The sequence below is a fragment of the Berghia stephanieae genome, chromosome 4 (assembly GCF_034508935.2).
Source record: "Berghia stephanieae isolate SIO BIC M18660-M18661 chromosome 4, UCSD_Bste_1.3, whole genome shotgun sequence".
In the NCBI taxonomy this organism is placed as follows: domain Eukaryota; kingdom Metazoa; phylum Mollusca; class Gastropoda; order Nudibranchia; family Aeolidiidae; genus Berghia; species Berghia stephanieae.
The window spans coordinates 87,410,506-87,422,692 of record NC_088363.1 but is presented as its reverse complement, the minus strand read 5'-3'; the positions used below and the strand labels follow the sequence as shown (position 1 = coordinate 87,422,692).

The following is a 12,187-nucleotide window of genomic DNA, read 5'->3' as shown; positions in this document are numbered from 1 at the left end:
CAACAACGATAACAATAATAATAATAATAATAATAATATCAAAATTTATGAAAATTTCAACAAAAACATTGTAACAAATTAATGCTTATACGTACATAGCGTGAATCCAATATTACATAGCTGGAAAATTTGGGATGTATTGAAAAAACAAAAAACATAGGCAAAAAAGGTTGAATCTGCTGTCGATCTGGTTTTTAAGATCGCCTAAGAGGCGTCATGTCTCGTTCTTTATGTCAAAAGTTGCTGTTGGTCAGGGACCCCTTGTAAAGCCCTTTGAGTTTGAGCACATTTAGTGGATATTGCCCTATATAAAAGCTCAATTTAAAAATTCTTTTTTTTTTTTTTTAATTTCAAGATTTTATTGGGTTTGTCTTTCGTTATTGGCTGAAGACGGTTTTTAGCCCAAAACGTTCCGTGTTTGGTATTTTGTTCTTTTTAAAAGTTTTTTATTCATTTTGCGGGGCACTGCTGGAGACACAAGGAGGAGATTGCAAGCAGTCTTGTGCTATGGGAACCACCTGAGAGAACCAGAAGCAGAGGCAGGCAGAATAAAACATACATTGACTGTCTGCTTGATGACACAGGAATGGACAACACCCGGGAGCTGCGTATGCTTCTGGAGGACAGGACAGAATGGCGAAGACTTGTGGCTCGTGTTGGGCGCCCCAAGGGGCGGCCTTAGTAAGTAGGTATATTCATTTTTGTTCATTCCTTTTTACAGTCCACATCGTCTTGCAGCTTAGTAGCTTTCACTTCAAATTTAACCTAGAGAGACATGAAAGGGATGACCCATATATCTATAAGTTATGAAATGAAATGGTCAAGGAAAATGCTTTTGTCTGTAAAATGAATTATTTTACTTCATAAATCCATATAATATTCTAGGTTGGGGCAATGATGATTTACAAGGGGAAAAAAATCATCTCCCAAATCCAATACTATAAATTTGACAGTTTCCATCTCAGCTAAAGACTCTTACAAGGGCCAGGACAGAACCAAGCAATTCCATTCCAAGACAAAGACAGAAAGCAACTCGGAAATTAGATATAAAGGGTTAGAAGACACAGCGTGGGAAAATGAATAAATTCTATCATGCCAAATAATTAATATCTATTTCGAAAATGTTGAATTACAATTGAATGTAACAGAAAAAGTGAGAAATTTGAGGGTTTACTTTGCGATATTTTGACTGCACATTAGTATGTGCTTCTTAATTGTGAAAAAAACAAACAAATAATTTTTTGATAATGCATTAAATATGGACAAGAATAATGACAAAAATTAATGGATAAGGATAATAATGATATTAATGATGATGTTAATTTTAATGTCGATGATGATGTTGATGTTGATGACGGATATATAAATAAATAAATATTGATTGTGTATCACATGCCAAAGATCAAAGGATGATAAGAAAATAACATCATAATACAATAATATGATAAATACAGGCAATATTAATTTGTTTATAGACAGAAAACGACACAATTGGCATTTAATAACTGAATATTGATTATTCATAACTGGTGATCGAATGATAATTGAATTTAGAATACGAAATAACACTCAATTACGTGTCAAACTGGAATTCTGAGTTGAGTTGGATAGGAGGACAGGTCACTTCAAATGCTGTGGGACAGAAATTGAATGATGTAGGGAAAAATAATTAATTAAATAATTAAAAATCTAGAAATGCCTTTAAATGTTTGTTTGTTTTTTATGAGTTTTACAACGTTTGCGACACTTTTACTTTTAGATAATTTTAGCCCCAGTAAAAATGAAGATGATGATGGGGAAGGGGTTGTAGATCTGAAGTTAAAAGCATCAAATGAAAAGGTAAGACAAGGTGTATTGGTTCAGATAAGGAACAGAATATTCCACGAGCAATCTATCAAAATGCCTATATTGACAATACATAAAAGTCCCATCTAGGTATAAGCAAATGATCCCGCATAATGCTTACAAAATACTGTAAATTCTAAACTAATAACGTTTATGGTTCATAACAGAGAGATGATTTACAATGAAAAAAAAACCATCATATCTCTCTAAAAAAAAAATTATACACTTGACTGCCACCCTCTCAGCTAAGGGTACCTCACAGGACTAGGAAAACCAGGCAATTTAAATCCAAAACAAAGGCAGAGAGCAACATGAAAAGGGAATACAGAAGTGGGGGATAGAAGATACAGCATGAGTGACCTCTCTGCCCATGTAGAGAGGTAAGAAAACCTCATAAGGACCCCCAGTGATTTAAAATATCGGTTCGCAACATGTTACGAGGCTAAAGAAGATTTTACATGCTGAATATATTTTTAAAACCAATCGCATGACTTAAAGCAGCCAATACTAATAGAGAAAAATATTTTACAATGACAGAAGAACACTTTTATAGGTCCAATTTTTCTAATTTGTAACTCACAGCCTTAATCTTGATGGTATTAAGTTGGATGATCAAGGCATTGAAAATTAAATAAAAAAGTCATTAGTTGATTTATTAATACATTTCTCGTATTTTATAATATATATATATATATATTAATAAATTAAAAAGGAAACACAATTTGTATTTCTGATTCTTTTGGTTAAAAATTCAATCTAATCTGGTTAACGACGACTTTAAGAAATTATGCGGGGAAAAAAATGAGGGAGCAGGTGCTTCTTTTTTTTTTTTTTCCCCATTTTTATTCTAGTCCTGACCTCCATTCCCATTCTTCAATGAGTTATTTATGAATTCATATTCTATCCTTTTTTTCTTTTGGTTATCTCCATAAAAATTTTTTTTGGATGAGATTTCTGGCCTCGTCTATATCGTATTTAATTTTTTAAAAGCTTCATTTGGTGGTGGATTTTTAAGAGTGGGTGCTAATTTTGTTTATCTTAAATTAAATCAATGATATGAGAGTATGCATAAAACGATTATCTACTCGATACAGAAATCACAATTTTACTGTAACGTAAGAAACGTAAACAAATAGAAAAGAAATAATCAAATATAAAAAAATTAATAAAAAATGAAACTTCCTTTTTTTCATCCCACAGCGTGACGGGTATTCAAACTCGGTACTTTCAGGTACGAAGCAAAGAACATACAACTGAGCCAGGCTGCCCAAATGTGATGGTTAAAACCACGTAAAAAATCTATTATATGAGAATTCATTTAATTCTTAGTTATCTTCGTTGTTTTCAAGGAAAACAAATAAAACGTGTTACAACATTATGATGTGATACATCGTGTCTCCAAATTTAACCCTGTTGGAGTGTTGTTATCATTTATAAACCATTATCTGTTGTGGCTATCATTGTTTACATTCTTGTTGTTGTGGCTACTGTTGTCTTTTCTTTCTTTGCTGCTAGTGTCGTTTACATAAGTTTGAATTGGATGAGTAAAGTATGTTTTTTATTATAATTGTTATCATGAACTTTATAACATATCATTGTTGCATATCAGTTCCTTATCACAGTGACAGGGCACCAAAGGAGACCCAATGGCCTAGTTTACCTCTTATTAGTTATTGTATTATATTGTATCCTATCGCATCGTATTGCATTGTATCCGATCGCATCGTAGTGTATTGTATCCTATCGCATCGTATTATATTGTATCCTATCGCATCGTATTGTATTGCATTGTATCCTATCGCATCGTATTGTATTGCGTTGTATCCTATCGCATCGTATTATACTGTATCCTATCGCAACGTATTGTATTCTATCGCATCGTATTGTATTGCATTGTATCCTATCGCATCGTATTGTATTGTATCCTATCGCATGGTATTGTATTGCATTGTATCCCATTTCATGGTATTTTGTATTGCATTGTATCCTATCGGATCGTATTGTATTGTATCCTGTATTGTGATTAAGTTGTAATTTTTCTTTTCTTTTTTTTTTTTAGGATGTACCAGAGCCTTTCTTTTATCCTGTCAATCATACGATTCAATCATAATCAAATTGGCGATTTAATTGTAAGGTTGGCATTTAGACTGGTAGTTGTTGCCTTTAAATACTGATACTGTTAGGGATGATTTCAGGATCCAAATATTGGTATGGAGGGTTTCTATGCTGGTTTCTGGCCTTGATCTTCTTGCTGATTTCTTTCAAGTCTCGTCGGAATCTAGAAGTTGAGAGATAAAAATACAAATTAATGGAGTATTGTCCAATTAAGAAATTATGGCACTTTCCTACTAACTTCATTTCTTTTTATTATCAACATAAGTGTTTGCTCCACTCACTTTTCTGAATTAAAAATTCAAATACCGGAGCATACTCAATGTCTCAGTCATTTCTGTGTTATATGTTTGTCTTGAGAATATTGGCTATTAAGCTTAAATGCTGGCCAACTAACTTCACCGCGTTGAACCCATGACTTCAAGAAGTCGGAAAGAGAAGGCTCTAGTTAGTCTAAGGTTTGAAGCGATTTTTTTGGGGGTCTTGGATAGCGCACACGGTAGAGTCAAGATCTCCCCGGCCAGGCGAAGTTGTCATACTAGTAAGATCACGGGTTCGAGTCCCATCACCACAGCGAAGTTTTTATTCTCTGTTGTCTTCTGGCACTTTCACACTCACTTCATTTCTCGTAATCAACAAGAGATTAGTATGTTAACCCCGTTTCATGAATGGCTTTTATGAATCAGATGAATGGTTTTTAGGATTGTTTTTGTTGAATTTAAGTCAAGAGATGAATTGTTTAGTGACTAGCTAGGTGGAAGTAAATAATTTCAACAAAAGAAATGAAAATAAAAAAAAGAATTCAGCAGATAACTATGGCAGGCAAAATAATACATATGGTGAGACTATCATCAACAATTTTATCAATTCATGAATTTTTGTGCTTGAAAGATAATATAATGGGTGTATAATGAAAGGGTGTGATAATTATTTGAAAGTGATTGAATCTTAAAAAATACTTTCTTGATCATTTATGCAGCATAAAATTGTAGTGTGATTCAATATAACAAGTTGTAGGCCTTTGAATTACAAGGAGAATGGTGTATACTATAGACATGTGTTGTGCAGCTATGTGGTCTTGTGGTATGACACTGGCCTTGGGGTCAGAAGGTTTTGGTTCAAGTCATTATCTGTGCGGAATATAGTTGAGTCCTTGGAAAAAGGCTCTTTACTCATATTCTCTCATCGTCCTCAGGTGTAAAATGAGTATCTGGCCAATAACAGCGCTGTCTCCGTCGGAAGCTTTTGTAATATTTCCAAAAAGGCGTCATGTTTCATCCTACGTTAAATGTTACAGTTGACCACAAACCCCTGGTAAAGCGCTTTGAGCATGTTTAACAGATATAGCTCAATGGAAATGCTTGTGTTTTTAATACTGAACATAGTGCCAAATGCAGAAAAATACCAACAACAATTATATTTTGTGAACAATCGTCAAAGTTTGTAAAATAAATTTGCTTATTTATAAATATTCATAACAAATACATGCTATATTATAACTTTGCTTTATAATTTAATATCTGTGCCATCTGTTTATATCATACACCTACTGGTCAACAATTTCTCTGGCTTGGGGGTCAAACATATATTGTACCTCAAAGTTCCCAATACTCTTGGTTCCCTTAGCACTGAGGATCTTAGTGACAATCATGAAGTCCAGAGTGGTTGGTTTGTCTGGCAGACTTGACAGAATGTCTTTTTCTGTGATATCCGTGTCCTAGGGATAGAGAGGAAACATAAATTTGAAGCACTCTTCATCAACAAAAATGTTAGCCATTTAAAAATAAGTTTTTAAAAAATTGAGCTTTTAAATAGCGCAATATCCACTAAATGTGCTCAAAGCGCTTGACAAGGGGTCCCTGGCTAACAGCAAAATTTAACATTTAGGACGGGACATGACGCCTAATAGGCGATATTACAATTTTTTTTGGACAGATACAACGCTGTTAAGGGCCAGGTACACGTTTTACACCTGAGTATGGTGAGAAATGTGAGTAAAGAACCTTCTCCAAGGACTCAACTCTGCGCCGAGCGAAGCTTGAACCCAAGACCTTCTGATCCGAAAGCAAGTGTCATACCACTGGACCACATAGCTGCACAACAGAGCATTAAGTAATAGTCCTTTATACTTCCTGAACCTTCCTGATACTCGAACACCATTACAGTGCCATTATCACATAATATCTCCATCGTCTGTAGTGTTCCATTCATCCTGTTTTGTTGCTAAAGGGAAGCACAAAACATCCAAATTATCTGTTTTCGTTTATTAAATTGAAGCTTACATTAAATTTCACATTGTTATTTAAATACAACATAGCACTACCAATTACCAATCTATTCTGCATTTCATTTTTATTTATGTTAGAATTTTAGATAGCTTTGCTGCAATGAAAGGTGGGAATGCGCTAATCTCTCTTTCGACTAAATGATAGTTTGTCACAAAAAATATCAAAATGTCTAAACTCATTTCAATTCTGCATTTGATTGTGCCCACGCAAACCTTTCATAGGTTCAATAACAATTTTGAAATTATTAAAGAATTTTTCTATGTCCTGTAAAATATCCTTTCCGTGTTATGTGATTTGTGGTCACATGATCTTAGCTCCATCATTATATAGATAATTAATAGCTAATTATTAATCCTTACAATAGGCTTCAACAGTCGTGACGTCATTTCCCTCGTGGTGACGCATAGTAACTTAGTAACTTGTTCTAAACTATCGGAGCAATGGCGGATGCCCTTATGAAATACTTCTCCGACGAGCATGAAAGTGTATCCAGAGGAGAAAACATTATAAATCTGATCATATTTTGACTTTTATACATTCTGATCACATGACATGTGAAAAATTTCTAGCCAGCATGAAGAATAAAAGTACTGAATTTCTTTGTTTAGAACCAAGCGTCTCTTTGCTTGGCGGATGTGACATCAGACTATTGAATCCAATTGCTACAACAAATCAAATACAATTCTGTCTTTAGAACATATATATGATGAATGAGACTTGTTTTCAGAATAAAGCTTTTTATGAACAAGTCTGTAATGAAAAAAAAAATATGTATGCATCAACTTGACCTTTTGTTTGTTTCATATACGATTTTGTGTACTTATGTCCATGCATCAATTCAATCTTTTCTTTTGTTTGTATTAATTAGTAAACATATAAATTTGCAAAAACAGCAGGTTATTCAAAGGTCCTTTGACCTATATAACCCTTAATAATAAAGATATGATATAATATGATATCAATTGCCAGATATTCTAAATTCCCCTGTCTAAGAGTGTATCATGTTTATTAAGTCATATTAAATCAATTTTTTAAAAGGAAATTATATATCTATTTATCTATATATATATATATATATATATATATATATATATATATATATATATATATATATATATATATATATATATATATATATATGTTTTTTTTTTAAAAGGTCAATATCCCTCTATGCCTATGTCTATTGTCGTATGTATAAGATGGAGATAAACCAAAACTGGCAAAGTGACGACAAACATTGGATGTCTCTCATTCCTGAGGTTAAAATGAAAAAAAAAAATTAAATAAATAAAATTGCCAACTATACCACAATACATAATCTGCAATTTCCCCAGCCATAACTGTAGGCTACAAATACTAGTTTACCTTAGAAGATGGGGGTTTGCCTCTCATTAGGCTGGAATAGTTCGGGGGAAATGCATATTCCTCATACTGTGGGAAATTGGTAGAGGCATGAGAAATACTGCAAGTGTAAATGATGCAGGTGAGGATGAGGACCAGGTCTTCAGAACACGTGACCTCTCCATTACCAGGAACACCCTAGGGAGATGAAACCAATTAAAATAAGAATAAGAAAAAGTGTCAACATTTTTTGTCCCCAATCAAAACCTAAATTACGTTGTAAATGATCCAAAAGTGTTGGAAATGCTGATCATTATTTTCAATTTTCATATCTTTAAAAAAAGACAGTGATATGAAATTTGTCACTGATTAATTCACAAGGGAAAAAAAATCTCAGTTAAATAAACATCAGGGATCATGTTAAAGCAATATCCACTAAACATTCTCAAAGTGCTTTACAAGGGGTCCCTGATCAACAGCAACACGTAACATGTAGAATGGGACATGACGCCTGTTAGGTGATATTACACATTTTTTCCGCTGTTAACGGCCAGGTACTCATTTTACACCTGAGTACGATGAGAGAATGTGAGTAAAGAGTCTTTTCCAAGGATTCAACAATTCGCAAAGCGAGGCTAGAACCCAGGACTGTCAGTTCTGAAAGTGAGTGTCATACCATTAGACCACATAGCCACACAAATACAAGAGAAATCATGTCAAAATATCAGCGGAGTTGAAGTGAAGCAGGCTGGTTTTTAGAGATGATTTTGTCTTGTATTTTTCTTTTACTTTTGTTTGACACGGTTTCATAAACACCTTGTCAGATTTTGAGTGTGTGATCGATGGACCACGGAACACATGCAGCAACAACATGTCAAGCCAATCGAGACCTCTATGAAATTTCAAACACAAATTAATCCATATCATATGACTCGAACCTGGATATTATAATATCATAATAATTTTGAAAATAATAACAATAATAACAACAATGATAATAATACTAATAATAATAATAATAATAATAATATAATAATAACAATGATAATAATAATAACGATGATAATAATAATAATAATAATAATAATAATAATAATAATAATAATAATAATAATAATACACTATATTTGTTGAGCGCTCTTCTATATCACAAGGAAGTGCTCAGAGCACTTTACAAGGGCATCAACAATTCAGTTTGGATAATAACGAAGTCTTTAGATGCTTTTTAAACATATCTCCATCATTTATATATATATACACACACACACGTAGTGTTTTTATGCACCTCCGTTGACGGTGTATCTTAACGGATCGTTTTTATACACCTCAGTCACTCATGCACATCCAACCCGATTTCATCAGTGATATTGTGTTTCTGTACTTGGACATCGTGAAAGTTATATTGTGACATCTGTAGGATGTTTTTGTTAATAAATTTATATAAAAATAATAATAATTTTAAAAATCGAAATATAAAACCGGAAATAGAAGTTGCATTGAAGGTAAAATAATGTTTTATAAAGACCTTATTAAATGTGATGAACAGTCAGGTGGCTCCGTGGACAAGGTTTCAGACTCTAACCTGGAAAATACTGGTTCGATTCCCATTGTAGACATTTAAAAAAAAGTTTACTTTATTGAGAAAGACATAATTTTATTCTATTTATTTATTTTTTTTCCAAAACATTTTATCATGTTTTTTAAAAAACTTCGATTTTAATTTGCTAAAATTATTTATTTGAGATCAGTATTTGTGTGCCATGTTTCTTTTTACTTTTGATTTTAAAAATTATTCTTATTATTCTTTAATTTATCATCATTGTATAAACGTACATCGGTAATCACTAAGCAGCGTGCTAAACTACAATTAATCTAAAACTATACTTAAACCCCACGGACGTATGCAGCAACATTTTCATTAATTTACCATCACCGCCAACGGAGGTGCATAAAAACGGTGCGTTTTTGTACACCTCCAATGGAGGTGCATAAAAACGCCACCATATATATATATATATATATATATATATAGCTTCTTCAGGAAAACTTAAATAGGAAAAGGAAATATATTATGTTACATTTGCCTAATGGTTAGTAAAGAATTATAGGTAAAAATGTGTGTATGTGGGTGCATGCATGTGTATGTGCAATGGAAGGAGAGAGAGAGAGATGTAGAGAAAGAGAGAGAGAGAGAGAGAGAGAGAGAGAGAGAGAGAGAGAGAGAGAGAGAGAAAGAGAGAGAGAGAGAGAGAGAGAGAGAGAGAGAGAGAGAGAAAGAGAGAGGGAGTGAGAGTGATAGAGAAAGGGGGAGAAAGAGAGACAAGGAGATGAAGTCATGAGATAAAATGTAACCCGAATCAAAATGATAGAAATTAAGCTGAGAAAGGGGCGGGGTGGGGATGTTACTTTGTCTTCTATATTTTACAAGAGTTATTTTTACTCCCATTGTCTTACTAATTGTCTCATTTAGGCACCTCTAGATTTGGGTAAAACAGATTATGAGCATCTTAATATTCTTTCCTTTTTTTTTTTTTTTTTTTTTACAAAATACCTTAATCCTAACACCTCCTGTTGAACGATTCCTCTCTTTGACCAGTTCAGCAGCAAAGCTTTGGATCTCTGTATCACCTTTGATCAGTTCTCTCATCGCTAATGCATCAAAAAGGAAATAAATAACATGGAAAACGAATCAAACGATTTTAACAATTTCCTGAAATATGGTAGGTAAAATAATTATTTACGAAATCCTAAAAAGCATGTTGAGTATTTAAAGTATGAATAATACCAGTAACATGGCATGGGGTGGTGACCAAGGCCTGTTCTGTGACTATGACCAGCCTCCAAATTCCAAATGTGCCTCCCTGATTGAAAATTATTAAACAAATAAGGTAAAATATACATCAATTGATAGATTTAAAAAAAACCCCAAAAACTGTACCATTAAAACTTGCATCATGCATTTTACTTCACGACTGAGGAACCATTAGTGTTATAAATTAGTGTTTTATATATATATATATGTATATCAAGGACAACTATACTGAAAGGACTGACATATGGAATCTTCAGCCCCCGCTAGTGGGGCCAACTAAAAATATAGAAAATTCAAACCAAAATAACAGCAGGGGCATTATATGGTAAGATCTACCTTTTTAAAGAATGATTGTGAATTCTGAATATTTAATGATTATTATTATCAGCAGTGAAAAAGAGTAGCCAAGAAACGGAACGGATGAGTAGTTAGATATTCTAAAAACTGATCTTACAGTGATTGATTCAGGATGATGTCTTTAGAAGCTTGATTAATGACTGTACATGTAAAGTGATGATGAGGATGAGGGTGAACAATTAGATGAAGGGGAGAGGTACAATATCAACAAAGGGAGGTAATCTGTGGAGGAGGATCCCAAGAAAAATATGAATACCAAAATATCTACTAAGGGATGCGCTACATATATCGCAGTTGTCCTTAGGATCTCTCGAATTTATTAATTTTTTTAACACCATTTCATCCCTATAAGGGGCGATCGGTCTGCCAGGTAGAATTTTCATTTGAACACCCCCAGGCCAATGTCTTTCATAAATAACAAATTCTGTCGGTTGTGGTTCAATATCATCATGAGGAAGGAGTTTATTTAACCATGTTTCCCATTCTGGTTCCTCTTTAGGCAAACTGAACACACAACATTTGTTTGCTTTATTGTAGTTACCAATGCAATTCAACACCACAATATTCCCCATCTTGAATTTGCTAACAAATCACGTCCATGAACATCAGACCCACAAGAGGCAAAAGTTTATGTGAGGCAAAACATTCAGAGTAGAGTACTGGTTCATTCCATATAGTCAATGGAGTAGCATCAGATTCATAGTTCCATTCCATAGTTAATTAATAAATTAACATATCAGATCAATGAAACAGAACTATATATTCAGATTTTTAATAAGGGGGCGCGCCTTTTTCTTCTTTTTCTCAGCTGTTCAGTATGTACAGCCGCAAAAATTTGTATGAACCTCTGGTTATTTTGTCTAAGTAAAAAATATTTTTTCACGAATTTTAAAACAATAGGAAAGTATTTCGCTTAATACAGCTATATTAAAATCGATGACTGGTAAGGATCGGAACCCAAATATTATGATTATAGTGTCAAATATATGACTTTCCGCTTATCCATTTTGAAAGAATTTGTTAAAATGGAATGTTCAGTTAATTGAAACTTATGTTGTTTGTACAGAATCTGAATATGAAGGAACGACAGACATGTTTACATTTTATACCAATCAATATACATTATTGATGAATACAAATGAAAGTGACCATTACGCGCTTCCAACATTACTTTGATTTAAAATTTTTGAGAAATAGCTTGTTATTTATGCCAAAGAGGATTACATAAATTTAATGTAGACCAGTCAAAAGTAGAAATTCATCAATTTATGATATAGTGTTTCCATAAATATGTGCTTGTGTTCAACAACAATAACATGCGAAACTCAGGGTTGATAGTGAAATTCCAATTCCATAGCTGTCCTCTTTAAATGGCTTATCGATAATTAGAAGTCGACTTCTTTTTGCAGCTTTACGAGAGAGGAACCGATAG

The 12,187-nt window shown here is 33.2% G+C and overlaps 1 protein-coding gene across 1 annotated transcript; it reads right to left on the bottom strand.

Annotated features, from left to right (window-relative positions):
• Window positions 1-3,626: 3,626 nt before the first annotated feature.
• LOC144971879 (allene oxide synthase-lipoxygenase protein-like) lies at window positions 3,627-11,469 on the bottom strand. The gene is made up of 6 exons (XM_078912954.1): window positions 11,350-11,469; window positions 10,372-10,447; window positions 10,138-10,235; window positions 7,611-7,784; window positions 5,508-5,674; window positions 3,627-4,123 (listed from the first exon to the last, which is right to left on the bottom strand). The coding sequence occupies exons 1-6, from the start codon at window positions 11,467-11,469 to the stop codon at window positions 4,009-4,011; spliced, it is 750 nt and encodes a 249-aa protein (XP_078769080.1). The 3' UTR covers window positions 3,627-4,008.
• Between the last annotated feature and the right edge of the window lie 718 nt (window positions 11,470-12,187).

Excerpts from the sequence above, each read along its gene's own strand:
- LOC144971879 (XM_078912954.1), bottom strand. The coding sequence starts at position 11,469 with ATGGAATGGAACTATGAATCTGATGCTACTCCATTGACTATATGGAAT. Across the intron at positions 10,448-11,349 it reads TGGGTCTGATGTTCATGGAC|GGAGGCACATTTGGAATTTG; the intron begins GTGATTTGTTAG and ends ATTTTCAATCAG. Across the intron at positions 7,785-10,137 it reads CAGGAGGTGTTAGGATTAAG|GGTGTTCCTGGTAATGGAGA; the intron begins GTATTTTGTAAA and ends TCATCTCCCTAG.